This window comes from Naegleria fowleri (assembly GCF_008403515.1).
Source record: "Naegleria fowleri strain ATCC 30894 chromosome Unknown tig29, whole genome shotgun sequence".
NCBI lineage: Eukaryota > Heterolobosea > Eutetramitea > Acrasida > Naegleriidae > Naegleria > Naegleria fowleri.
In genome coordinates this window covers 104297-131954 of record NW_025407961.1, presented here as the reverse complement: position 1 = coordinate 131954, position 27658 = coordinate 104297, and the positions used below count along the sequence as shown (strand labels likewise).

The window sequence follows — 27658 nt, the reverse complement described above, 5'->3', positions numbered from 1 at the left end:
ATGAGTGGTATTTTTTTTGCAAACAGTTTTTGAAAAAATTCTAGTCAACCACTTATAAAACTTTACAATGTCTAAATTTTTAACTTTTCTGTCAGCTGCAGCAGCAGGTTGAAGTGAAACATGTGTGTTTTATTTGGAAAATGGATGATGCCAATTGAACAACTATCTCCATCTTGAATTCAACGTAGGGTCAATAATAATTCTGGAAGTTTATTTACATCTCTATCCTCCTCGGTTCAGCTGCAAGACAAATCAAATTCAAACTTGAGATAAAAACACTCTTGGGTGGTAGGTAGAAAAAGTCGGGTATTCGTTTCTCCTTATTAATGGCGCATGTCCATAAATCTCTTAAACGAGTCGTGAATAATGTTCTGAATGACGACCTTCTCCAACTCATCGAACAATTCAAATTCTCCCAAACCCCTACTTATTTTGAACGAGTGTGTTTCCAATTGCTTTTTCGAAATGTTCAATTGTTTGGGAGCATTCGCTTTCAGATAATTTTCAAAAATTTCTTGTTGCATATTCACTCGTTCCTGAATGAATCCTAAACTTTTATAGAAGAGCACATCTTCTAAGAATTGAATATTTTCATCGTTGTGTTCATTGGCACAAAATTCCTTAAAGAGTTTTCTCTTTTCTAAATTCATGAAAAATTCTTTAAATTCGAAAGTCATTTGTTGATTTGTGAGTGGATAATCATGGATTGGAGATGATTCCATTTCCAATGTATTATTCATCACCAGTGTGGATCCAAAGGGAGAAATCTTGCCCAGAATATGAATCAAAATGACACAAACTGTTTCTTGACGATTATCTTTCAAGAGAGAAGTTTGAACATTTTCGAGCGGTTGAGGATTGGGAATCTCTGAAGCTGTGAGAACTGTGCTTGAGCTGTTGTTCTCAGCCACTGAGAAACGTGTAATCGATTGTGAATAAATTTGACTTAGCGAGACAGAAACTTTGACAGAGAGAGAAACACCTGTTTTGGTTTTTGCATTCGTTTCCACGGAATGAATCGAAGATAAACCATGATTGTTAGCTTCAGTTCGACTCATTTCTTGAATCAAGTTGGAGAGATCAATTTGGGGTAAAATGGTTGAAATCACTGCTCGATCTAATAAATCTGTATCTGTATATCCAAAATTCTTAAAGAATGCATTGTTGCAGTGAATGACTTTTCCATTGGCGTCACTTGTCACGACTGCATCCTCCAGCGAGTTCATGATCTTTTTTGTTTTTTGTTCTTCGAATGAAATTCTATCGACCAAAAGTAACAGCTGATTATGAGAGTTGGCTAAATCTCTTGTTCTTTCGTTCACTTTCATTTCCAAACTATCCTGAATGATTTTGAATTCTTTCTTCCTAAAATAATCCTGAATTAATTGATTCACTCCCAAGATCACTAAAACAAAAACGACAAATTCAACCAAAATGGCAATTAAAATTTCCAGCCATAAAAAACTTCCAGTATTCCATCCATCCACAGGTCTCAACGTAATTTTCCAATTCGAATTGAGAACACTCATATTTCTCTCCAAAGCATCTTCCAACGGTTTCACATTCTTCACACCAATTCGTCCTTCTGTTCCATTCTTGGTTCCGCTTCTATTCTCCAAAAAGATTTGATTTTGAGCGTACTCGTACAATTGATATTGATAACCAGCCAACACTTCATACAAATCAATTTCATTGAAGAGAGACATAAAATTGAATAATTCCACACTGAGACCAAAGAAACTTCCATTATTGGGAAAGAAGATGGGTTGTTGAGCAATCACAGCAATGGAGTTTGGATCTAAATTGATGAGGTTGATGGGTCCGAAAAGTTTGGTTTCTTTAGTGTGAATGGCTTCTTGAATGGCTGCTATGTGTGCTGGACTGAGAATGTGAAAAGATATAGGGAGAATGGATGTGTGAAGATCAAAAGTTCAGTCACAAAAGAATTAGGTCAATTGGGTTACAAATCCAAGAATGGAGAGAAGAAGGTCAAGATTTCAAGTTGTTGTCTTCACTACCACTACACTACTTACGTATTCAAACCCATATGATGTCCAATCATGAATTCCACACCTTGCAAAGGATAGATATAATTCAACACATATTCATCAGTAAAAGCATATTCAAACATATCAATTTCAGGAAATTGTTGCTTCAAGCGAGACCCAAGTCGATTGAATCTCTCCCAATCAAAGGTGAAATTCCATTCAAGTGCCACATTGGTCAAAATATTCAACGAGCCAAACGACACTTCCACTTGTTTTCGTATCAACAATTCAGCCGTGATCGCCACTTGTTTGACTTGTTCTTCATGGGCATGTCTTTGTTGTTGTTCCATCGTATGAATCACCAAAACGATAATGGGAGAGAGCAGAGCCACTGCACACACAGCAAAGATGAATCCCAAGGCAACGGAGAGAGCTTGTATTCGACTTCGCTGTCGTGAGAGTTGTGTTTGAAGAGAGGAATCCAATGCGTCCTGTGGTTGGGATTGTGAAAGTGGATGAGCAGGACGGGAAGTACTTTTTGTGGTTTCCTGCTCCGGCAAGAAGTAACTGTTGTTTCTAAGCCGAGTGTTGGTGTTGGTGTTGGTGTTGGTGTTGGTGTTGGTGGTGGTGGTGGTGAATGAGTGTGCGTGTGCAGTGACGATGGTCATGATCAAGTTGTTGAACAACGTGTTTGTTCTTTTTGTTGGGTTTGATCCTAGATATAAACGTGAGGTTCGTTATTACTCTGAAAGGGTTCGTGTTGCTCTTTATCCGCTTCTCACACAAAGAATATATTAAATCCACTGAGTCCATCTCTGTGAGAGGTAATTTTGTAGTGAGATGGACATTGCCTGCATGCATCACAGTGCAATGATGGCTTCTAAAAAAGCTCTTCTTTTTGAAGTCCATTCTCGAGGTCGATATGCTGCAAAAAGAGTTGGAGGATGAAAGGAGATGATTGTTTGTGAGGCTATCATCTGTGCAGTGAAAGCAAAAGATCACCCCTCTTCTTAATATTCAAATGTATTATATATTGGAGGCATCAAAATCATTTGAAAAGTGTTTGGAAGGCCATTTATGTGCAAAACCAGATTCGGAAATGATAAGTTTGTTCCAATTTTGGAAAAAATGTCAAAAGGAAGCAAAAGCAACACGACTTTGGGATGTCATTGCGAGTGCACAAACAGTGTTGATGAGAATACAAGATTGATTCCTTCTTCTTGTTTTGATGAAATTATGGAAATTCTTGAATCGGAATTGTTGAAGCTCGTTCATCCATCCTCAGATTTGAAATTATCATCCTCAGCTTTAGAGGTAGGAACAATTACTAATCTTGTACAATCTTCAGAAACAATGAATACAATTCGTGATGAAATTTGGTGTGTAGGAATATTTGGTTCTCACGTTTATGGATTGGCTCGAGAAGATTCTGATTTGGATTTATTTGTCATTATTTCTAATGATCTCGGAGATCAAATTGAAGAGAAACAACACTCATCCAATGAATCACTCGGAAAGAAAGAAGATTATACCTATCAATTCAGTGCAAGTTTGAGCGTAGGAAATGTTGCTCCACTGAACAAAAATATGGACTTTACAATTTATTCCGAGAAATTATTTAAAAAGTTAATGCAAGAATATGTGTTGTGTGCCATGGAATTTGTATCGATTTTGACGAGAGAGGATCTTTCAAAATTTGTCTTGTTGTTGAAACAAAATGTCAACTTGGAGATTCAAACGCCAATGTCGTCAATTTCGAATCAACAAGAAAATTATTTGACTCAAGCCAAACAATTGCTTCGAAAAAGCATATCCTATGAAACAGATCATTCGTTTGTGAAGGCAAAAAACAAAATAACAAAAGAGCGCAATATCGAAAAGGCAATGAAAGCTTTATTTCATGCATTTAGAACGGTCGTATTCGGAGTGCAGATTGCCAAGTTTGGATTGATTACAGATTTTGCCGAGGCAAATCATTACCAATCAGAAATTCACAAGACCTTCAATTCATCATGCGTACAGAGCTTATTGTTGAAATCGGAAGAGATGGGTGCGTATGATAAGGTTTGGGAAATTTTCAAGAAGGAATTTAAATCAAAATTGAATCAACTTCAATCGATTTTCAGAAAAACATTAATGGATGTCAAATAACACAACAATTTAAGAAGACTGCACTTGCAGAAATTGCCACCCAACTGGGATTTTTTGTCCTACTTTATGTGTCCTTAATTGTTGTGATGTTGAGTGAAGTGGATGTTACTGAATGGTCTTTGCGAATTTCTTATGGAAAATCTCACATTTTACAACATTGTTGTCACCTTATGAGATGAAGGTCATGTCAGCTCGAGTACATGTACCGACCTGTGAATGCAGAAAAAGGAAAAAAGTGGTGGTTGCTGCTTTTTAAACATTATTTGGTCTTTTTCCAAACAATTAAAAAAAGCAACCACTTAAAAACCAACAAATCAATTAGCCAGTATGCTCTCGGATCCATCCCTATCTTCACTGCATGCTTGTAGACAAATTCCAATCATATCCTACAAAAGCACTCCCAATGAGAGAAAACACGAAATACGATCTGCTCTCACATCCATTGGTTTTTTCTACTTGGTTGATCATCCATTGTTTTCTGATATTCGGAAAGCTTTCGAGTATTCTAAAAAGTTTTTTGATTTGCCAGTCGAAGTGAAAAATCAATTTCACACTCTCAAAGGTGGAAGTGGATACATTTCCAAGAGTTCAGAACGACTCAACCGAAAGGATATTGATTTTAAGGAGGCATATAATGTGAGATTTAAAAATTGTCCCAATGACCAAGGTGAAGAAGTGAATTATTTTCCTGATGAGACACAATTTCATGACTTGCAAGGTTTTGAAAAATTCAGTAAGGACTTGTTTAATTCTTTGCATGATTTGTTGTGTGAAATTTTGGATGATTTACAAAGTAGTTTGACCATTCGAAACAAAACGAGTACAATGGAGCAATTGGAACATAATTATTTCTCGTCGACTCATAGTGATAAGGAACATTCATTGAGGTATTTGCATTACCCAAAAATCGAAAAGAATGATTCAACCACTAGAAATGGAGCAGGTTTGCATTGTGACTATGGATCAATAACATTACTTTTTCAGGATGATGTTGGAGGATTGCAAGTATTGAATAGAGAGACCAATGAAATGATGGATGCTCCCTATGTCCCAGATGCAATGATTGTAAATTGTGGAGATTTGATGCAAGAATGGACTGATGGAGAATATAAAAGCGTGCCTCATCAAGTAGTGCTTTCGAACTATGATCGTGACAGATATAGTATTGCATATTTTGGTCAGCCTAATAAGGATTGCTATATTAGCTCAATTAACATGACAGCCCATGATTATCTCATGAAAAAGTTTGAAGAGAGTTATCACATTAAGCAGCAATCCAAACCAACGACAACCACTCCTTAAAGTCATAGAATTTTCTTGGGTTGTAAGGTCACTATTGAAATATCTGAATAAAAGTCAGTGATACTTCTCCGTTTCATTCTATGAAAGAACCACAACAATCTTTTTCTCTCATTCTTCAGTAAATAAATGTATCGACATTGGGCACTGCAAAATACCTGAAATGAAAATGATGGAAATTCAACAAATGAAAGAGGTAAAGATATTTTGGTTGGAACATTCACGTCCACAGGTTGTTGTTTGCAAAAGTAACTCGAACCTGTATAATAAAGTTGACCAGTTCGGGTTTGAAAAACACTGTTCGCTCTTCCAGCATGAATTTCTGTGATCTGTTCGTTGGGTATTTCAATGAATGTTGGCTTGTTTCTGTCTGTGAAATTTCCAGTTCCGAGTTGACCATGCTTGTTTCGACCAGACACGGCTGCCTTATTGTTAAATGTCAAAAAAATGGAATGATTCCAACCACAAGCGATCGATATTATTTTCTCCTTGGAGAAATATTCTGGATTGACAAGAGTTGGAGCGAGTCTGGATTCATTATCAGCCAGGCCTAATTGCCCGTAATAATTTCTGGTGTGATGTGAATATTTGAATGAATTTAAATTAATCGACAACCGATTGGTTGATTCACACATACCTCCCTGCAGCATAAACAAATCCTCTTCGTGTTAGGAACAAGGTGTGCAGCTCTCCACATGATACATGCTGTACGTAATCTCCAAAGTGATTGAGAGAATCAAAGAAGGCAACCTTGGTTGGAATTCTTCTGTTGTCTTGGTCATTCAAACCCAATGCTCCGTATGCATTGTCGCCTAAAGAGTAAGGTGAATAATAACCAAGTTGCGTTTCGGGCATACATAGTTAAACAAACATACCACAAGAAAATACCTCATTGGACCGTGTCAACATTATTGTGTGATAGCTTCCACACGAAATTTTTCGCACCGGTTGATCAATATTTGTTTTTGTTAGAATATTCACTCGACTCCAATCTCTATTTGTCTCGTGTGTGACGGGTGCGAGCATTCCGTAGAAATTGTATCCAACTCCATAAACTTCTCCCTTCTTTGTGAGAATCATTGTACTTCGTTTTCCACAGGAAACGTCTTTAATGGGCTCATCGAAATCAAATCTTAGAAATTGATGTCTCGAGTCAATAAATGCTGGTTTTTGTTGAAGATTTAATTGACTGTCACTGTTTTTTCCTAAACAAAATATTCTATTTCTATTTGTAATAAATAGTGAATGCCAAGATCCTGAAAATATCTTTTCCACATTCTCATCCATATTCAAAGATTTACATTTCATTAATTTCAATTTGCTTTCGAAATTATCAGATAAGTTATTATACAACGCTCCTCCTTTGCTTAAGCAATTAATTCGATTACAGCTCTGAGTAGAATTTACAAGATACCAAGGCTCATCATATTCCTCCTTGAATGTCCTTCCAATCGGATGAACAAACTCGGAAATAAATTCCTCTTCTCCAAATGCATAAATTTCAACAGTTCGTAGAGGTCTTTTACGTAGGTATCGAATGATTTTTATATCATCATTACTCTCCTCATGATGATGACTAATGTTCAATGATGATGGTAATGATAATTCAGAAAGATTTACTGCATCGGAGGGAGAGCTCAATGCCGCTGGAGAAGTCATGTTGGATCCCAAGTGATGTTGTTGATTTAAAGATCCAATCAAGGGATTGTTGTACGGAGCAACAGGATCATCATCGACATAGATTATTCTCGGCATTCCTTTTTTTAAACAACAACAATAACATCTGATTGTTTCCAACTTGCAATTGAAAATTTCATTCGGAAATGAAAATATGGCCCGAATAAAAATTATTCAACTCGTTATAAATATATGAAAGAAAGGATATATCAATTTTAAACGTTTTTTTGGGGTGGATGAAAATTGTTTTCAATATTTTTTTTTTGGAATTAGATTTATGGAATCCGAGTTTGTTTGATTTGATCCAAAAACGCCATGAGATCGAACATACATGATTTCTTTATTTAAAAATTAAGAGAAACCAAATAGAGAACTCTCATTTGTTGTATACATTTCAGCAATCCAAAGTGAGAGTGGGAGGAAGTTGGAATTCATCTACAAGGTGTTGCGCCAAGAGTTGGAATCTTTCTTTTGGAGCCTTGTTGTCCAATTCTTGGTCACACCGCTTTATATAAATGGTAGTTGAAGTAATTCACATTGCACGAACACCAACATGACGACATTGAAAGAAGAACGAAAAAGTAGAAGTAAAGTTTATGAAGAGAACTTGGATCTAAGAGAGAGGCATCGTAAAGTTCGTTAGCAGGGAATGGAAATGCATGACAAGAAGTTTGAGGTCACATCCCTTTTTTTTCACAATTTCTCTAAAGATGTAAGGCTATTTAGAATAATTGAATTGCAGCAAGTCACAGCATCAATTTCAAATGAAATGAAAGGTAGAAATTTCGAAAAATAAGGCCATCCGAACAGAGTATATGAAAAATGTTTCATTTAAGAATAAGGCTTCAAGTTTCACACAAATATTTGCGAATTATTGTTGGGTTGCAAGAGTGGAGAACCGCTGGTGACCACAGGTTTCTTGTTGGTTTTCTGATGCTTCTTAACGGTGTCCACGGGAGCAATCATATTGTCCATTACAAAAAAGGCGATAAGCCATGCAACAAATGATAAACCAAGTATGATTTGAATAGTCACAACTTTGAGATAAATTCCACAAAAGAATCCAATAGCAGAGGAGAGAGATTGCGTCATTTTGAAAGCAGCAAAGGCTTCAGCAGTATTCTTCTTCTTGTAATAATTTGGGCTCCCTAAAATACCATAAATTGAATTGGTGAGAAAACTATCTGCCAAACCAAACAATGCCATATTCACAAAGAAGAGCAAGTATAGAGCTGCTGGTTTTTGAAGAGCATAAGTTTGTTCGCCCTGATTCGAAGCTATTTCATTGGAAAAGGAATTTCCCCAATACACAAATTGAGTGCTTAATGAAACAGCCACACAGTGGATGAACATGGCCGAGAGCATGGAGATTCTTCTACCAATATAGTCCAACATTTTACCTGAAATTAAAGCTCCAGAAACTTGACTTAGACCAAATAAAATCATAACCCATCCCAACATATCTCGTCCAATGATAGGAGGCAGTGAGCCAGTGAAATACGAATTGCTAAAGCCAGAGTAAAATGAAATGATGCTAAATACAAGCATCTTTTTTGAAAACAACACAAGAAACGCTTGCTTTAAGAGTGAAATGAAATCTTTGGCTTGTTTGGCTAATTCTTGTGTGAAATAATTTTTGATTTTGTTTGAAATACGTTCGGTGAAACTTCTTGTGTCGATATGAATGTTATCTTGTTGTAAATCCTCTTCATCACCTGATTGTGAAAGCTTCTTTTCATATTCACTTTTCTTGATTGGTAAAAGTGCAATCAATGAAAAAGATCCAACCAAGGCAATAATTGTGAGAACAAAGAACAATTGAAAATTCGTTAATCCTGCACCTAAAAAAGAATTAATTGTTCATGAAAATATTTCGAGAAATTTTGAAATTCCATCAATAAAAGTGACAACGAAAAAAGACATTATTGCAAAATTTTGTCGAACAAGTGTCACTCACGAACAGTCTCCATTCTCTCAGTTCTTCTACTTACTAAATAATGATCCAGCCAAAATATTTCCAAAAATCGAATTCAATTGAAACAAGGCAAAAAAAACTCCACTGAAAAATCCCATCACTTCCACACTCGCTCCCGAAGATGTACTTGTTGGTTGCACCTCTTTTTCTTGTCCAGCATTCTCATGAGTGACTGTTGCAGTAGAGCCACTCTTATTCTGGAATTCTTTAATTTTCACTTGTGCCACATTTGCAGATTGTGTCAACAACGTGCCCTGTCCCGTCCACAATAAGGCAGCTCCAAATCCATTCACCACTGAAGCACAATATAATAATACACTGCTGTCAAATCCAGCAGCAAAAACAAATAAACAATAACACAAAGCTCCCAAAATACATGTCCATTTCGGAGTGAATAATTGAGTGAAAGACGGAGCTACTAAATTGGAAAATGCAAAAACAAAATATAAAATAGACAAGCTCACAAATCCTTCTGATTTTCGAAGGGTCGTAATAAATGATTGTGTAGTACCAAACGCAGCAAATAATAAAAAGAAAGAAGCTCCTAAATTAACCACGTTGAAGAAGCCTTTGTTGATGAATTTGGGTCCGAAAAAATTTTGTAGTGAGACAATGATTGGAAGAGATCGAAAACGCGAAAGAAGTGAATTTTTTGATGATGATGAAGAAAATTGATTTAAACTGTAGGAATGGTCCTGTTCGTGGTGAGAGGCCTGTGGAGAAAAATCCTTGTCGTGGTTATAATTGGTGGCCATTTTTTGTGTGTGAATGACAACAGTTTCAAAAAAGGAAACTTTGTTTGAGAATGAAAAAGAAGGGTTTTTTGTTTTTTTATATTATCCTGTATTATTATAATTGAAAGGATGATTTCAATGAAAGAATCAAACTTGTAACTATTGAATTCGAAGTGGTGCCACTGTCTTTCAAAGAGGTTCAATCAATTTCTGTTAAAAAATGTTGCAAAGAAACATTCTGCGTTCTGCAAAGGTCATTGCTCGTCGGAAAAGTGCTTCGGAATTCAAAACATCATCATCCCATCATTATTTATCTATACCATCGTCATCAATGTTGAGAAGATATTCCATTTTGAGAGAGGAGTAAGTGTTTGATTGGCAATTTGGCTTAACATTCCTCTTATGAAATCATAGTAATTCTTCTACGAGTGCAAATCCAATTTCAACTTCTCCATCAGAAGAAGAATCTCAACAACAAACCACCCATTCCTCATCATCCACACGAAAAAAGTACATGATCATGATGAACTCATCTTCCGAGATGGAAAACTCGAGTGCTCAAAAGGAAAAACCATCCAACAAACAACAACACCACCAATTCATGCACTATGCTAACAAATCCCTTTCAGAAATTATTCAAGATGTTTTGAGAAGGTCCCTTCGTTTTTTCGCCCACAACTATTATCTCGTCTTTGCTTTCGTTTTGCTCGTTGCTCTCATGTATGCGTTGGACGTTTTCAATTTGAGAACTGAGAAAATTTTGTCGGAACGAGCCAAGTTGGAAGAACTTGAATGGAAAACGCCGATAAGAACAACGAGTAGCAGCAACACTAGCAACAATACTACTACTATTAACACTAGCAACAATACTAATAATAGTGAGAATGATGGTTAATGATAAAAGAGAGAGTTCCCTCCAAAACTTGGATGGCGCGTACAATTTGCGTGATCCTTTTGAGGTTGTTTCAAAATTTGAAAAAAAATGATTCTGACAGGAACCTCACCCATTCCGCAAGATGAGGAAGTAGGAATACGATTGTTGAGGATTCGAAGGAATGAAAATAAGAATTTGTATGAAAATATTCGTCAAAGAGGTAATGATGGATGTTGTAGTGGTGGTATCGGAACAACAAATGACAATACGGGTTGTCGTAGGCACAAGTATCCACATGTGGATGAAACATCTCACGGGCCCGTATTGCTGAATCCGTGGTATCCTCATCATCAACATGCATTCGACGTTCATAATGATGAAAATTATAGACGGAGGAAGATGGAAAAATTGCATCATGATTTACATTACTTGCCACCACCGCATTACAATTATCGACCATCTGTTCATCCTGTGCCTCCACCCATGCAGTATTTTACGAGTGGGAAAATTCCAGTCATGCAGCAAGAACCTCCTCCTCCGCGGTTATTGAGGCCAGAAGGAAAGAGAAAATTGAGACGTTTAATCCAACAACAGCAACAAGATACAAAATCTTCACGACATCAACTCTTGTTAGATCCCTTTCATCCAGTCAATAATAATGTCGTTGCTTGTTCTGAAGACATTAAAGAAGACCTTAAGAAAAAACACAAAAAGATAATCAAACTGAAAAAGTATGATTCAAATGATAATTCCATCACCGAGGACTTGTCCATTCAATTGCTCAAAACAAATTATCCCATGTATAATATTGCCAATAATATGCTCTTCCAATATGGTGAGGAGGTCCAGGAAAATTGTACAGAAGTATCCTGCTCCACAGAGAGCAGCAATGCCACCGCTGTAGTCGACAAATCAATTCAAATCAATTCAACTATTATAGAGGAATGCACTCAAACAGAGCAACATGTAGTACTTCGCAGCAATGTTTCTAATTTAGGGACACAAACTAGCCCTGAGGAGCAGAAAAAGGTTCAACTGAAAGGAGAACAGCTTTTAGATGTTTTAAGACATTCCCATATTATGGACCTGGAAACTTATTTTCAATTGATGGAGAAACAAGAACGAGAAGGTACCTCAAATTCTGCCCTAGATATCTCCATTCTAAACAATACAGAACATTTTCCAGAAGTTCCTCATGCACTAGCACCCTCAAATCAAAATAAGGGTATTGCTGATTCACGCGATTTACCCAATGTGAGCAATATTCACCACGCATCTGTCGACTCGTCCACAGAGTCAAAACCAACCTCAACAATTCCTCAAACCAAGAGTACTCCATCGAGTGTTGAAATTACGTATGCTCTTGAAGATTACATGTCTCCTGTGCAAGTAGTGGACAATATTCGAAATAATATGCAGCAAGAGAAACCAATTCTCACTACTTCAACAACAACTCCTTCCAAGCCACAAGCTCACAACGACCCACCCACTGATATAAAACCAATATCAACCCTCACAAGATCAAATTCAAAATCACAAATAACTGATCAACATTTGTCACGACAGGGCTGCAACAATGCCAACTCTGAACTAGGCGATCAACCTTTCACCATTATCAAAAATACCAGTGAGGATCCTCAAAACATTGTGAGCATTCCAAATGTTGAAACGACCCCTTCTGACAACAATATTGTATCTAAGGATGCACCTCTTCTTTCATCTTGTAATGAAGATGATGAGCCAAAACCTCCAAAATTTGAAGAGAGAATTATTTATCTTGAAGAAGAAAAGTCACAACCATCTCTAAATAGCCAATCTTATCCAACATATACTCCAGCGTACATGGATAAAGTAATTTATATTGATGAATTGAGGAAAGAAAAACATCCAACTTGTTCTGATAGAATAGAACAAGCAGAAGAGGAAACCAGTTATTCAAGTGTGGAAATACCTTACTTTGAGGAACGAATTTTGGAACTTGGAAAGCAACCGACATTGACAAACCTCAATGAACAAACTCATGTGGATGACGACAATGTAAGCATCACAACGATAGGCAGCCAAGAAACCTATGAAGAATATCTTCAAAGAATAGGAATTGACATCACAAATATGCCGTTTTCATCAGAGGCTGTAAAAAAGAAGCTAGAACTTCAGATGGCCATTTCAGCTCGAAACTCTTTAAACTTCACAAGAGGTAGTCTTTTGATGCCTCAAGATTTTGATTTTGGAAATCAATCGTTTCTGTCAACTCTGAACAATAACTTTGCAAGTTCTTTGAGACATTCAAAAGCCATTCCTAATGGAAAAGAAGAAGATCAGAAGACTAGTTCTGTACACCAAGCAGCTTGCAACAGGGAGGAACAAAATACCACACGAGCCAATACCCAAGATAAGAATATTAAACCCAATCCACCAACTGTAGAATCCATCTTGAGAAACATTTTAGAGAATTCAAACAAAATCAAATCCAAACTGAACAAATGCAACGAAGAAGCGTCTGCCAATAATTCACCAGCTCTGATTAATCAAAAGAACATCCATATTGAGGAAATTACAGAGTACAAGAGTCTCATTTCAAAACTGGAAAAAGAATTTATGTCAAATGCTGATTATCTTATTGCACAAACAGAATTGATGAAGGAAGAGACTGAGGAAGCGTTGGGAAGAATTGATAGACTTCAATTGATCAAGAAGGAACGTTTCAACGAGTCCTTAGATGTTGTATATCACCAAAAACGATAAACCAACGTTGGTATCACAAAAAGTGGCACTCAAATCCTAACATTACAAATGAATTGGTCAGAGTTGACAACTTCTGGTCATTTAGGAAATGATGGCCATCAACAAGGTAAAGTTCCAAGTTCCTACCACCAATCTTTCACTTAAGTGAAAGCATCCTATTGGATACTGCAAGACCTATCTTTCAAACTTGTTACACTTCACCATGGAAGATCAAGTCCTGATTATTCTAACACGATCCAAGTGCACATGTGCATTATTCCTATAAATACTCGGCATGAGTCAAAACAGTCCATATCAACAATTACAAAAAAAGTACAAAGTGCTCACACAAAGAAAATGATGCTTCCAGTCCAAATTCATGAAGATGCTCTCAACGCCTTCCAAAGCATGAGAATGGGAAAGGGTGATTTCAAATTCAAAGATTCCAAATTCCTCGTTTTGAAAAAGCACCACCAAGAACTCACATCGTTCTCGACCAAGAACTCAATTCCAAATGCAGCACATTGGAACAACTCGCCAATGCACTTCCACACAATGAAACTCGCTTCATTTGTTATCGTTTAAGCTTTGAAATGCCAAAAAGTCAAGAATTTGCTGCACGTGAAGGCTCTCGTACGAAAGTGGTATTTGTGGTGTGGTGTCCCTCTACAGTGTCTGTGAAGCAAAAATTTGAGTTGGCTGCCACTACGAAAACTGTGAAAGAAAAGTTGAATGGTATCTTTGTCACTCATAATGCAACGAGTAAGGCCGATTTAGAGGAGCAACGATTTGTTGAGAGATGTTTGAGTATTATGAAGTAATGAAGGCAACAGTTGAATAGTGAACACGATTCACGCGAACAACAGCTGTAAATAAAATTACAACGTCTATTTTTAAAAAAACTATTTTTAAATTCAAGGATTTTCTTCAAAATACCGTTGTTCGGGATCACGGGTCACTAACAAACAAAAAAAACAAAATCCTTGCATTCATCATCATGGCTCGCTCTTTCAATAGTCGTCGTGGAATCCGTTCCATCTCCAAACGCTTTTGGAAGAAGGAATACCATGGAAGCAAGAAAACTCTCTACCGATCGGCCATGAACGCTCAAAAGCATTGCGGTGTGGCTGGTGTTGAAGATTTACCACACAAACATGAATATAGCGACATTTGGGATTGGTGGTAATAATGATCAATATTGTATCAATAGTAGACTACTACTATGATCAATATTGATCTATATATCTCTGTAACATATTTGATCATCCTGAATATATTTATTTCCGTTCCGATCCGAATGTGCAGATTAGACCTGAAAATCCTTCAACAACTTGAAATGCAAGACAAAACTATTCACTCGATTCTGAAGCTCTCCATAATAATATTGATACACGAGATGAGGGCATATTGGAGATGAATTGTCCTTACATAAGGCCACATGTGCTTTCTTTAGAGTCTTCATGAATAACTCGGACTCGACCTTAATATGCCTCCGATAAATACCCTTCTCTTCCGCGAGTGGCGTCTGATAGATTTTAATCATGAGATAAGGATTGGATCGACTCAGTGATGATCGTAGAATGAATGGGCGACTCTCATTCTTGTGCAAAAAAAACGTGTAAAACTTCTGTAACAATACTTCATCGGTAATAAATCGATGACAATCCAAATAATAGATGGTTTGAACTTGTTGAGTGAAGAAATTCACTGCTTGTTGCATGCAATTCATGAAATTGTTGTGTTGCTGTTGTGGAATGGGTTCTTGTAAAAGTGGCACTCGATAACACTTTTGAACGAAAGGATTTGGATGTTCGTCCCAATGTCTATATTTGAATGAATGATTCCAATGATCAAACGTGAGTGATGTTCCCATCATTGAATACAATGAAGAATTTTCTTGTTGTTTTTGCTGTTCCAGATACATTTTAAAGTTAGTCACTTCACAAATTAAAGCGTTCAATGGAACGCATCCTTTTGAGAAGGCCAACAAATGAACACAGGCTTCACAGTGATCTTGTCCAAAATTTTCATGTGGAAATAAATCATTGAGAATTTCCAACAACAGACGATTGGCATTTCCTTTGACATAAAAATTTTCATATTCATAAATAAAGGAAGTGAAATCTAATTGTGAAGGTTGAATAATTAAATAAGCCACAGAATTTGGAAATTTTTCATGCAATAAATCGAACACATTTTCATAGTAAACTTCTAAAATGGCAGGAGGAGAATTTTCTTGTTGTTTCATCTCTTCATCCTCTTCAAATGGATAATCGGAATTTAAATATTTAATAAAATCACTTCTTGTTAATTGAATGTCTCCAGGAAAAAAGATGTTGTATTCTCGGTTAAGAGAATTTGAAGCAGAATCATTTAGCGTGGGTGTTGCTGTTGTTGGTGTCGATGATGATGATGATCTATTTTCCGTTGGATCAAGGCGGCTCGTGTGGTCGGAATGAAAATCATTATTCAAATACTTTTCATTCAAATAATAATGTACTATTTGTTTACGAGGAGGGTTTGATGATGTGTCCAACCATGTTTTGGTAAGAAAATTACTCCCTGCTTTACCAAATGAAAAATTATGAATTCTTAATTTCGACATTTTTTTGTGTGTGATATTTCGAATTGAATCGAAATAATTCATAACTAGTTGTGACATGCAGATCATGACCTCTTTCTTTGTTTCCATTTTGAAATTGTGAATAATTCTGTTTCAATGAATAATTCGTTATATACATGCAATGACCATGTCTATTTACCGATTCTAATACTTTACATGTTTCAAATTTATCAGACCTTTTTGAACAGCATGGATGACTTCATAAGCATATTGTAAATAATTTCCTTGTAAATTGAGATGGATTAGTGTTTTCAAATTTTCACTCGTGGCAATGGACATTCCTGCTGAAGTTCCAATACGAGTGGATGACAGGTCCAAGCTCATAAGGTTTTTCAAGTGCTTACTTGTAGCGATAAATTTTACACCTTCATCTTGAATGGGATTATGACTCAATAAAGTTTCCGCAAGTTCCCTAAATATTCTGACTCTGCCAGCTGTTTAGCGCCTTCGACGCCGATATTATTACTTTTCAGGTCCAAAATGGTTAAATTAGAAAGATTTTGGCTTTGAGCTATGTATGAAGATCCACGATTGATCACCTTACAATCAATCAAGTAGAGCTCAGTTAATTTTGTCAAAAATGGACTTGTACAAATGCATTGAACGCCCTCAGGATAGAGTTCATTATGACTTAAATTCAACATTGTTAAATTTTTCAGCATATTGCATTGGGAGAGTGTTTCTACATCGTAAGGGTTCAATGCATTGGAATCCAAATCAAGTGACTCCAAATTGCGAAGATAATTACTCGAGGCAATGGCAAACACACCTCCTGATCCTAAATTCTGACTAAACAATCCCAACTTTTTTAATTGTATCATTGAACTACACACTACAAGAATCTCCAATTTTTCAACAGTCATATCCTTGAACATGAAATCCAACTCGAGGGATAATTCTCTCGCCTGTTCATTCCATTGTTTGGAAACAAGCATACACACCCTCACGATAAATTCCGAGTCCAAAAATTGCAAAATAGAAAAAACCATGTCATCCACAAGCACAACGTCATGGTTTGAGTCTATGGACTCGCTCCGAATCTTTTTAATTTCTTCTTTTTCTTCTCCATATGATTGATTGAGCAATGTTATTGCTGTTGAGGAAGTTATGATGGAACTAAATTTCAGAGCTACCGATTCTTCATTAGGCGTGATGGAGAGGCCTCCACGATCATCTTTTTCCATTTTTTTTGGGTTTTTTTGTTACAAAAAAATGCCAAAAAAACGCCACCATCACGATGCAGTGGTTTCATTATTTTCATCCTCTCTTTCATCATCCTCCTCATTATCGGAAAAGCATGCTTCTGAAGAGACGTCTTCAAGTACTCTCTTTATGATGCAAAATCAAAATGATTCATCATGTTCATCGGAAGTAATTTTTAATAGAAAGAGAGACAAGTTTTACGATTTGCTTCGGAAAGGAATATTATTTAGATTGGAAGAAAATTATGTGGAGTCTTTTGAGTGTTTGAAACAAGTTGTAGAATTGGAACCGAATAATTATGAAGGATATTTGGAATGGAGCGTTTGTATGACCCTTTCAAATAGGTAAGTGATAGATAATAAAAATACCTCAAATAGTTTTATTTTAATTTATTGATTATTTAAACTTCCACAATAATAACCATAATGTTATGGTGGCGCACTGAAAATTAATTGTTTAATATTTTAAATTGAAAATAATCTGAATAGAAATGTGTATGCAATGAGAATTCTAAAATTGGGATTGCATAATTGTAAATATAGTTATTGGTTTTCGGACTCAGAAAGGGACATTGAGAGAGAATATTTTCATAACTTATTTGTAGGATTAATTTATGAAATTAATGAAGAGCAACAAACAAGCTTGGAATATTACAAAGAAGCATGTCGATTAGTTCCTAATGGTTTCTATGCTTTATTCTCATATGGATATGCTAATGGATCTTTGGGTCTTGATAAAAATCCAGGATTGACGGCACATGAAAAGGAGCGCTACATAGAGGAATCTTGTAAATATTTTGAAAAGGCTCTTGAATGTCTGTATGCACACCCTCTACACTCTAAATATCACAGATACTATATTTGTATTCTCTGTACAAATATAGCATGGGTTCTACGAGAAAATAATGAAACCTCCATCGACGCTCTAAAATATTATTCTAAAGCAACGGATTGGTATGATAGACATTTGAGATCTTATTTTTCAAGAGCGAGTCTCTATGGAAAGAGAGGAGAATACGAAAATGCACTGAAAGATTTTTCGAAATGCATTGAAATTAAGGAATCACAACTTCCAAAATGGGAAGGAATTTTGGTGAAACTGAAAAGTTATACCGGATCGAACATTTCAACACTCCTATCGTTTTTCACATCAAGACAGAGAGCAGATGATTTTCTTTCTCAATATTTCTATCACAACGAAGAAGTACACAATACTAATTTTTCAGCATATGATATGAAAGAATATGAAAAACGATTAGCCGACATGTATGAAGAGAGAGGACTGCTTCACTTGGAAAACCACGTGGTTGAAGATGCTCTATTTGATTTTACAGCATCAAAATTAATTAATCCTTGCAATGCGTGTTCTCATATTTTTGTGTATTTTATTGGTAAGTAATTCTTCAAAGTTGAACAATTTATGAAAAACTCACGGTTCGTTTCATCAAATCAATTTAGCGAGCAGTGTCATGGATCCTTCGGCAAGTTCTTCTATTTTGTTGAATCATGTCAAATACTTGCAAGAGGCGGAAAATGTATACGATCATGAGCTTGATTTTTTTGACCTTGCCTCAATATTCAAGCATACGGCAAATATTTTCGAAGATTTGAACGACACCACAAATGCCAAAGAGTTTGAGACGAAATCTCATTGTGTTTTAAACCATTCAAGAATTTGCTAGAATATAAAGCGAGGTGAGACGAGTTTCAAAATTTCTCTCAAAACGATTGTTTAGTACAAGTCTTCATTTTCACAGTCATGTTCAATTCGGTCATACAAGCATCATTGAAGTGACGACTTGGCAGCATGACTCCGTCCACCTCACCCTTCTTGAAACACGTTCTTAATCAACTCGTAGAGTGAGGGCTTTCTATTTTGAATAAATTGCAACAATTCTTGTGTTTCCATCTTTTGAATGTCCTCAAGAGATTGGTCTTGACTTTGTGCGATCAAGGAGGAAGAGGACAACTTCCCAACAGAGGACGATGTCTCACCTTGCAACACTCCTGAACTTTTTCCACTCTTCTCATCATGAGACTCTTCAATAATGATTCTTTACTCTTTGTTTGGATAATTGTTTGATATTGGGGGAAGTGTTATATTTGCCACGTGGAGAGCTGTCAAATAACCAAGTCTTATAAGGTATTGAATATCAACAGTTGCCACCTTCTGTTTCGTTTGGCCTGATGCTGCTTTCTGAACGAGTTCGCTCCCACGAGAGAGGCAAAGAGAAAATGCATGCTGTTTCTGATGTTTCTCATAGATCTTAATTTCTGGTGAGATTCGAGACGCAACAGGAAGTGTGTTCACAGATTCATTGATCCTCACTTCGCCACTCCTTTCGAAAAAAAAAGGCAGAAATGGAAATGTTTAACATACTCAACAAGTTCTCATCTGTAATAGGTAATAAGATTCAACCTTTGTGACATTGCTGAAATTTATTCCAAATCAACGGAAGGATATCCCCAATGTTTGAGTGGTACAAATGTTTCCTTAATTGCTCTAACACTGGTCCATCTGAGAAGCATATTCTCTGAACCAGCCTTATCATTGGTTCCAGAGACTCTACTTCCACCGAATGGTTGTTGACCAACAATGGCACCAGTGCTCTTGTCATTGATGTAAAAGTTACCAGCACTGTGTCTGAGACCTTCCACACATTTTTCAATAACTTTGCGGTCACGAGCAAAGATTGCACCTGTGAGTCCATATGAAGATGTGGTATCAATCAAACGAAGTACATCATCGAGGAAGGTCTGTGTCGAATCATCGTAGGCATAAATGGTGAGAACTGGTCCAAAGATTTCTTGTGACATGGTTTCAGAAACGGGATCAGTCGTCTCGATAATAGTTGGGTCAATAAAGTAACCAACTTCCTTAGAATAGGTACCTCCGACAATGATCTTTGATTTAGGATTATTTCTTGCACGTTCGATAAATCCAACAATCTTATCGAATGACTTCTCATCAATTAAAGCAGAAGTGAATGATTTTGGATCGTTTGGTTGACCAACTTTAAGCTTCTTGGTCTCCTCAATCAGAGCTTGCTTAACCTCAGCAAATTTAGATTTTGGAATGTAGCATCTTGATGTGGCACTGCACTTCTGTCCACTGTACTCAAATGAACCACGCAATGTTTGATTTACAAAGGTGGTCACATCACAATCTGGATGCATAAAGTGGAAATTCTTTCCTCCAGTTTCTCCAACAATTCTTGGAATTGATTTGTAAGTATGCAATTTGCTCGAAATTTCATTGTACAACAATTGGAATGTCTTTGTACTACCTGTGAAATGGAGACCAGTAAAGTTTGGATCATTGAGAACTGTCTCTCCAAAATCGGATGCCTTCTTAGTTGGAATAAATTGAATAACTCCTGGTGGCAATCCAGCAGCTTCCAATACTTGATAAATCACATAATTACTCAAAACAGCAGTGTCACTTGGCTTCCACAACACGACATTTCCCATTTGAGCAGGAGCACAAGCTAAATTTCCTCCAATCGCTGTAAAGTTAAATGGAGAAATTGCAGCAACGAAACCCTCCAAAGCACGATACTCCACTCGATTCCAAGTTCCAGGATTGTGATGATCAACTTGTCTTCCAATCAACTTGGCAGCATAAAAAGCATTAAATCTTAAAAAGTCAATTAATTCAGCAGAGCTATCAATCTCAGCTTGATACATGGTCTTTCCTTGTCCCATCATGGTTGCAGCATTGATCTTGTATCTCCAATCTGGGCTTGATAACAAATCAGCAGCTTTCAAGAAGACGGAACACTTGTACTCGAGTGGTAAGTCTTCCCATTCCTTCTTTGCTTTCAAAGAGCCTTCAATCGCCTCACGGATCATGTCCTTATTGGCACCATGAGCACGGAAGAGATATTGAGAACGAAGAGAAGGCATCTCACGAAGGAAAGTTAAATCTTGATCATTCTGATAATAACGTTTGCCATTGATGATGGTTGGAATTTGGAGAATGGAATCCTTTGGAACATTGAGATACTTTTCGCATTCGGAGAGAACAGCGGATCGTTCTGGAGACCCTTTTCCATAGGTTTTCTAAAATAGATGTCAGAGGAGTTAATAATAGTTTCATGAAATAATCATACGTGAAGTATTGAGAAGTGAAGTATCAGAGGATGAATGTTGGAAAGGAAATTAAAAGAATAAATGATAAGATTGATTGGAACAGAATCCGATAAAGAAATGATCATCATGATTGAATTATTTTGACAATGATAATTGTTTGTGGATTAATCCATCTCGGATGAACACAACATACCATTGGTTCATTCACAATCGTAGGCAATTGAATGGTACCATGACTGGTCAATCGATTCATTGCATTTCCGGTAGAGAATGCTCTCTTTTGAATGTATTGAGAACTCAATTTCTGAATGGTTTGATGGGTCTTGGTCTTCATCATTTTTGATTGAATTACGGAGGTTGCATCCGGATGTGAAATATTTTTTTATTGCTTTTTTTCTCACTCCCATCGCTCCGAATGATCTCAACTTTACAAACCAAATCTTTTGATGCATTTATTCAACCTCTAGGATAACGCCATCATCAAAATATAACTTTACATTTCAACAATGGAATAACAAGTTGAACAAGGCCTGAATGTAATAATTGTAAACAATAACTTGAGCTATATCCTAATTGCAACCAGGACAGTTGTGCAACGACTCGTGAATGAATGCGTCACACTCTACACAGAAAATATGCGTACAACTTGGGCACTGAACGGCAATATGTGCCTCCGTTGACAACTGCTTTTGACAACCATAACAAAATAATTGTTCGCCTTCTTTTTTAGCATAATCCACAAACTGTTGAACGGGAAATAGATGGTGATACGATCGAGCCAAATGAGGAGATGAAACCAACATTAAGCCACATGTTGCACACTCCACTGGAAGGTCACAATACTTGCTCTTACAACGGGGGCAAATGTATCCTCCAGGAGTAATCTTTTTGTGACACAAGCACATCGAGTAGAGGGTGTGAGCTCTTCTCTGAGGAAAGCCCATTCTCATAGAAGGTGGAGCAACAATTTTCTGGGCATAGGTGGTCGTGGTTGGAGGTGGAGCAGCATGAGCCATGAGCATTTCTTTAAAGCTCTCATCATCCATAGGTACGTTATAGGTTCCTTGTGTTTGTTTTGCAATTTGTTTACAAATATACAGCTCGGCATCTAAGCTAATGACAGACACTCTGATGTTCTTATCTCTGAGAAGCTTAATGGTGTCAAAAATATTATCGGGATCGCATGTTGAAAGAGAGCAATAAATTATAACAACTTCTTTGGAGCCATAGTTTGGAATTTGATGAAGAGAGTCATAGGAAAGAGTAAGAACATTTTGTAAGGAAGGATCTCCACCAAATGAACGTGTTGGATGAGAAGATGTATGTCTATTGGCATCATCAAAAAGTTTTTTCAATTCCGCAATTAAGAGTTTTACGTTTCCTGTTAATTCTTTCAATATTTTAGCAACACCATTCTTGGTTGTAATTAATCCTAGCTGTGAGAGAGGATTTTGATCAAAATATTCTTTGATAAATTCTTTGGCTGTTGAAATTACAGATTGTGCACGTGAAGTTTTTTCATCGTGATTGGATGGTAACATGATCCCATTACTACAATCAATAACAAGATATAAAAATCGAATAATTCCCTTTTTGATGATTGTTTTTTCTTGCGGAAGGGATTTACCTGCACTTGCTCCAGCATTCCAATACATCAACTGATGCCTCTTGACCACTCGTTCTCTTTTACTCAATTCCTTTTCCAACATGATTCGGTTCATAAAATCACCGATGGGTTGTTCTTCAAGAGCATCCACACCAGCGGTATCATAACGTTGTTCCCATCGGTATGTATTTGCATCATTTTTGTGAGCATTGTACGTTGTTAATTCATTCTCATTGTCATGATCTTCATCGACCATCGCATCGGCCGCATCATGATGCTGTGTCGATGATGAAGGCACTTCATGAGGTTGAATCATTTTTTCGCAATTAAATTATTCTATTTCCAACAAACTTTGAAATTTATGAACTTGGAACATTTTGTCATGTTTCATGTCTTTGAATTCGATACTATTTGTCATTAAGGTTGGACACTCTTGCAAAGTTTATTTCCATACTATTTCCCTTTTCATTGGAAGTCTTCACAACCCATGCTCCATCCTTGTTCAGTTATATGATTTGTTCGGCGACAACTCCGAATCAGGATTTCCTTCCCTCCAACAACAAACAAATTGTTAATAACAACAAACACTAACGTTTCCAACCTACACAACTTCCAACCCTTTCTTCCATTACCCACTTTCCCAAAACATCCATCTCTGCATCACCTCTCCGTTCGTTCTTTGATTGAACCCAAAAAGAAAAAAATGTCTGCCTTTGCCTCATGGTTGATGAACGGAGGCTCATCCTCGTCTTCCTCGTCGTTGCATTCATCCTCGTCATCGGATCAGCAACATGAAATGAGTCATGGAACCCATGCTTCAACAGCCTCACATTTGGCGCCTTCTACTACAACAACAACTCATCCTTCTCCATCTCACCATCAACACCATCATCATCATATTCATTTTGAGCACAAGGCAAGACATTCTGAGGAGGAAGAGGATCTTGGTTTGATGCACAAGTTAGATGAAGAAATTAAGAGTAGAACTTGTTTTACAAGAACAACCAATGGCCATAAGGAAACAGAATTGTTTGTAATCAGCACCAATATGCAACAACCTCCACTTTGCAACCAGACTCTTGTGGACAACACGGCAAGTTTCGGAGAGGAACCTACTCAACAACATGACGATGACAGCAACAACCACTCACAGCTTGCAAAGAAGAGAAAGTACCAATACTACAGAACTTGTGCCATGGATTATGATGAAGTCTCTCACTTATCTGCTGCTTTATATGGTGATGAGGTGTGTTACTTCCCGTCCGATTATGGTTCAAGTCTTAGAAAGTTACTATGTTGTAGAATTGTACCAAACAAGTCATCGAGTGACATCTTTGAATCAACCTTGAAGGAGGAGAACAATACTCTATCCAATAGAAGCGATAAGGCTGCTGATCATGCTGATTTCCCACAATACAATGGAATTAAGGCCACTCTTGGTAGAATTGTTTATAGTGCTGCAAATGATGTTTATAATGAGAATAGTCTCCTATTTAGGGGCCTTTGTACAGATCATGTGAAGGGGAAAGTGTATTTGTAAGTATGGAGTGCATTTGATGATACGTATGACAATCATTGTGTGTGACACTTCCCTTATATTTTCTTTTGGCCTGATCATTGTATGATTCACATTGTTGCATCACCATCCATCCATATAGATACGGAGGGAGCACCTACTCGTTTGAGAGAACTCCCACTCGCAAATTTTTTGTTATGGACATGAAAACAAGACATTTGCAGAATGTGCATATCGAAAACAGCGAAGAGTTGCCTCAAGTTGAAGGTCATTCAATAGTTTTGAGAAACAGCAATTTGCTTTACATTTTTGGAGGTCTCATTGCTGGTTCATTTTGTAACAAACTATTCGAAATTGATCTTGGAAAGAAGACTTGTAGGCAAATCATTGCACAAAATCATGACCAAGTTGTTGCAAGAGCATACCATGCTGCTCAATACCTACCCAAATTCGATGTAATGGTCACAGTTAGTGGAAAGCTGAGACCAGGAGCAAACGCTCCAATGACCAACCAAATTCTCATTTACCACTTCAAAGAGAATCGATTCCAAATCATCTCCGATCCAATCTCTCCATTGTGTGCCATACCTGCTGTTCACGTTATTCACAGCACCATTGTTAGTGACCATCAATTTGCATTCTATGGCGGATGCAAAACCACAAACTATAACAGAGACGAAGACTATGACCCCAACCTTTTTGTTCTCACATTCTCCAAAAAGAAACCAAAACGTTCTAGTGATTTAAGTTGTAATCTAACTGCCATTAACTTGGAATCTCGTCAAAGCTCCTGTTACACTACCATTGTTTATCACAAAAAGTTGAAATGCTTTGTATTGTATGGCTCTAATGCTTCACAACGATGTAAGTTGGTTTGTTTGTGAACTTGTTGTTGTTTAAAACATTGCTTTACTTTCGAAAATGTTGTGTGAATCTTCATTCTTGGATCCCTCAACACATGTTGTCACCAACCAACAACAACAGCACATTGTCTAACCTTCGTACAAGCTGATGTTACTTCTTACCACGATCCTCAAGATTGCTTTTTCAACTTGAAATCTCTACTAAGTAGACATCACCAACACCCATTGGTCGACATTACCGTAAACTGTATTGTTTAAATTTTGTACTCTGTATTATTAGGAGATGCCTCCACCACAAGTTTTCTTCCCACTTTGTAAATTATTAGGTTTTTCAATTTTGAAACATTCAATAATAACTTAGTTTAATTTAAATAATACCTGGAATGTAAATATACTTGACTGTGTTACAATAAACATCCCAGTCATCCTTATACTTTCTCTTGCATCTTTCCATGTCTCTGTGAGCACGGTGAATAATCATACCGGTGAAGAAACAGAAATAAAAGTATGGAATGAAAGATCCAAAACCACAAATCAATCCCCATGACAAAGCCATCATGATATCAGTGGTGTAGTGAGGCTTTCTAGCGTAGGCCCACCAACCATCAACCAACAATTCACTTCCAGCCTTAGTCTTCAAACACTTGGCATTAGGTGGCAAAGTACCATATGGTAATTGTGGGAATGTCTTTCTGTCCTTGAAAGTACCTGCCTTCATCATACGGAATCTGTTACGTTGACTTTGAGCAGTGTCCCAAATGTAATATGAGAACAATAAAACTGCAAACAAGAGAATTGTGTACCATGTTGGATGATTGATTTCAGTTCCCTTCTTCAAAATGTAAACAGAGGAGTAACAATAAACGAATGGAACACCAGCCAAATTCCAGAAAATCAAGAGCCTAATGTTCAATTCAATTGTATCATGTTGAAGTGAAGAGGCCACGATGGTTTTTTCACATTCATTCGCACGGTTTTCACACACAGTCACAATTTTTTCATCACACATTGTGCATTCCATAAATGATTATTAGTGAAGTGTGAATAATTTTTCGGAAAGTATCATCATCATGCAGATAAATATTGTCACCCTGATCAAATTCCGAGCTCAGATATAACAACTTACCATCCCCACTTTTCGTAGAAAATATCCCAAGTGGAAACAATGCATTCCTCTCCCTTCATAATTGCATTACAGTACAAGAAGTGAGCAGTAATCATGAAAGCCATTGGAGAAGTGATATAACCCAATTGTTCGTATTGCTTGGCAGCTGCGGAAAGTGTCAACATGAACAACAAGACCCATGAAATTCTAGCCTCAGTAAACATTTTCAAATCCAAACTTCCCAATCTTGGGTTCAAAATTGCTCCCATAAAGTAATCATAGAGGAAACCTCCAGTCATTCGGTGTTGTCTGTTGGTAGCAATGGTAAAGAAATAGGTAAACAAGGCAACCAAGTTACTGAAAATGATTGCTACCGACAATACGGAAGCATAATTGTCCAACAACATGGAGATTGGAGCAATTCCAGTAACGTACAAAACAGCCACGGTACCCAACAAGACATACCAGGCTTGAATGGCGTTACAATTGTACACCAATTTCTTTCCACCCTCATGAGCAAGAGGAAGACCTTCATGATAATGGCCCGGAATCAACCAAGCCAACAATCCCTCAAAGATGATGAATCCCATATAAATATTGAAAGCAGTCCAGTTGGGACGAGCTTGCTCCCAAGCTTTAGCCCAATCCACATCTCCGAACCACACCAATTTAGAATCATTAAACTCCAAGCAATACCAATAATAATACGGAATGATATGAGAGAAGATCATGATGGCCAAGCATCCCCATGGTCCACCAAATTCTCTAGGTTCTTCCTTTTCTTCCTTCTTGTTTGGAGCTGTTGAAGAAGATGACATTTTTTTCGAGAGAGTCCGTTAGAACGAGCGTTCGTGCTGTTGCTCTTGTTAAGGTAGGCCGAGGAAGAGAATGAGGAAAATCCGTCCGAGTAAAGAGGAGCTGCGTTCGGGACCGGTTTCCGACTTTAGACTTTTCACAAGCTCTGACCAATCATCCACCCTGTGAAAGTGTGCTAACTTAATTGTTCCATTCTACAATTATTTTGAGAAGGTTATATCGACGAACGTCTCACATGGATGATGAGTTTCATTCGTACATTTGCCGGTGAGAGTTCACTACATCTCCGCAAAAACAGAGAATTTTCTTCATTTGAATGAGAAAAGCATGATTTTGTACTGCTTTGGTGTCACTTTTCAATTCTCACCAAAATAGAGTACCCTTGATCTTGCTCTTGTTGAATCACCTAATAA

The 27658-nt window shown here is 37.1% G+C and overlaps 15 protein-coding genes across 15 annotated transcripts; 7 read left to right on the top strand and 8 right to left on the bottom strand.

Annotated features, from left to right (window-relative positions):
- Positions 1 to 323: 323 nt before the first annotated feature.
- On the bottom strand, positions 324 to 2656 carry FDP41_002278 (uncharacterized protein; the record flags this gene model as incomplete). The annotated part of the gene is made up of 2 exons (XM_044705454.1): positions 324 to 1881; positions 2034 to 2656. 2 exons carry the CDS (start codon positions 2654 to 2656, stop codon positions 324 to 326), a joined length of 2181 nt encoding a protein of 726 aa, XP_044563171.1.
- A 460-nt stretch (positions 2657 to 3116) lies between these two features.
- Positions 3117 to 4139, top strand: FDP41_002277 (uncharacterized protein; the record flags this gene model as incomplete). The annotated part of the gene is made up of 1 exon (XM_044705453.1): positions 3117 to 4139. The coding sequence occupies one exon, from the start codon at positions 3117 to 3119 to the stop codon at positions 4137 to 4139; it is 1023 nt and encodes a 340-aa protein (XP_044563170.1).
- Positions 4140 to 4466: 327 nt separating this feature from the next.
- FDP41_002276 (uncharacterized protein) lies at positions 4467 to 5441 on the top strand (the record flags this gene model as incomplete). Its single annotated transcript, XM_044705452.1, has 1 exon — positions 4467 to 5441. The coding sequence occupies one exon, from the start codon at positions 4467 to 4469 to the stop codon at positions 5439 to 5441; it is 975 nt and encodes a 324-aa protein (XP_044563169.1).
- A 2-nt stretch (positions 5442 to 5443) lies between these two features.
- Positions 5444 to 7193, bottom strand: FDP41_002275 (uncharacterized protein; the record flags this gene model as incomplete). Its single annotated transcript, XM_044705451.1, has 3 exons — positions 5444 to 6008; positions 6076 to 6250; positions 6314 to 7193. 3 exons carry the CDS (start codon positions 7191 to 7193, stop codon positions 5444 to 5446), a joined length of 1620 nt encoding a protein of 539 aa, XP_044563168.1.
- Positions 7194 to 7967: 774 nt separating this feature from the next.
- On the bottom strand, positions 7968 to 9845 carry FDP41_002274 (uncharacterized protein; the record flags this gene model as incomplete). Its single annotated transcript, XM_044705450.1, has 2 exons — positions 7968 to 8956; positions 9107 to 9845. The coding sequence occupies 2 exons, from the start codon at positions 9843 to 9845 to the stop codon at positions 7968 to 7970; spliced, it is 1728 nt and encodes a 575-aa protein (XP_044563167.1).
- Positions 9846 to 10044: 199 nt separating this feature from the next.
- On the top strand, positions 10045 to 10719 carry FDP41_002273 (uncharacterized protein; the record flags this gene model as incomplete). Its single annotated transcript, XM_044705449.1, has 2 exons — positions 10045 to 10187; positions 10239 to 10719. The coding sequence occupies 2 exons, from the start codon at positions 10045 to 10047 to the stop codon at positions 10717 to 10719; spliced, it is 624 nt and encodes a 207-aa protein (XP_044563166.1).
- Positions 10720 to 10806: 87 nt separating this feature from the next.
- Positions 10807 to 13443, top strand: FDP41_002272 (uncharacterized protein; the record flags this gene model as incomplete). The annotated part of the gene is made up of 1 exon (XM_044705448.1): positions 10807 to 13443. One exon carries the CDS (start codon positions 10807 to 10809, stop codon positions 13441 to 13443), a length of 2637 nt encoding a protein of 878 aa, XP_044563165.1.
- Positions 13444 to 14015: 572 nt separating this feature from the next.
- Positions 14016 to 14243, top strand: FDP41_002271 (uncharacterized protein; the record flags this gene model as incomplete). The annotated part of the gene is made up of 1 exon (XM_044705447.1): positions 14016 to 14243. The coding sequence occupies one exon, from the start codon at positions 14016 to 14018 to the stop codon at positions 14241 to 14243; it is 228 nt and encodes a 75-aa protein (XP_044563164.1).
- A 485-nt stretch (positions 14244 to 14728) lies between these two features.
- Positions 14729 to 16027, bottom strand: FDP41_002270 (uncharacterized protein; the record flags this gene model as incomplete). Its single annotated transcript, XM_044705446.1, has 1 exon — positions 14729 to 16027. The coding sequence occupies one exon, from the start codon at positions 16025 to 16027 to the stop codon at positions 14729 to 14731; it is 1299 nt and encodes a 432-aa protein (XP_044563163.1).
- Positions 16028 to 16434: 407 nt separating this feature from the next.
- Positions 16435 to 17229, bottom strand: FDP41_002269 (uncharacterized protein; the record flags this gene model as incomplete). The annotated part of the gene is made up of 1 exon (XM_044705444.1): positions 16435 to 17229. The coding sequence occupies one exon, from the start codon at positions 17227 to 17229 to the stop codon at positions 16435 to 16437; it is 795 nt and encodes a 264-aa protein (XP_044563162.1).
- A 28-nt stretch (positions 17230 to 17257) lies between these two features.
- Positions 17258 to 18929, top strand: FDP41_002268 (uncharacterized protein; the record flags this gene model as incomplete). The annotated part of the gene is made up of 3 exons (XM_044705443.1): positions 17258 to 17592; positions 17737 to 18638; positions 18706 to 18929. 3 exons carry the CDS (start codon positions 17258 to 17260, stop codon positions 18927 to 18929), a joined length of 1461 nt encoding a protein of 486 aa, XP_044563161.1.
- Positions 18930 to 19686: 757 nt separating this feature from the next.
- On the bottom strand, positions 19687 to 21676 carry FDP41_002267 (uncharacterized protein; the record flags this gene model as incomplete). The annotated part of the gene is made up of 2 exons (XM_044705442.1): positions 19687 to 21309; positions 21533 to 21676. 2 exons carry the CDS (start codon positions 21674 to 21676, stop codon positions 19687 to 19689), a joined length of 1767 nt encoding a protein of 588 aa, XP_044563160.1.
- A 232-nt stretch (positions 21677 to 21908) lies between these two features.
- Positions 21909 to 23261, bottom strand: FDP41_002266 (uncharacterized protein; the record flags this gene model as incomplete). The annotated part of the gene is made up of 1 exon (XM_044705441.1): positions 21909 to 23261. The coding sequence occupies one exon, from the start codon at positions 23259 to 23261 to the stop codon at positions 21909 to 21911; it is 1353 nt and encodes a 450-aa protein (XP_044563159.1).
- Positions 23262 to 23648: 387 nt separating this feature from the next.
- On the top strand, positions 23649 to 25582 carry FDP41_002265 (uncharacterized protein; the record flags this gene model as incomplete). The annotated part of the gene is made up of 3 exons (XM_044705440.1): positions 23649 to 24481; positions 24604 to 25325; positions 25446 to 25582. 3 exons carry the CDS (start codon positions 23649 to 23651, stop codon positions 25580 to 25582), a joined length of 1692 nt encoding a protein of 563 aa, XP_044563158.1.
- Positions 25583 to 25691: 109 nt separating this feature from the next.
- On the bottom strand, positions 25692 to 27247 carry FDP41_002264 (uncharacterized protein; the record flags this gene model as incomplete). The annotated part of the gene is made up of 2 exons (XM_044705439.1): positions 25692 to 26226; positions 26451 to 27247. The coding sequence occupies 2 exons, from the start codon at positions 27245 to 27247 to the stop codon at positions 25692 to 25694; spliced, it is 1332 nt and encodes a 443-aa protein (XP_044563157.1).
- Between the last annotated feature and the right edge of the window lie 411 nt (positions 27248 to 27658).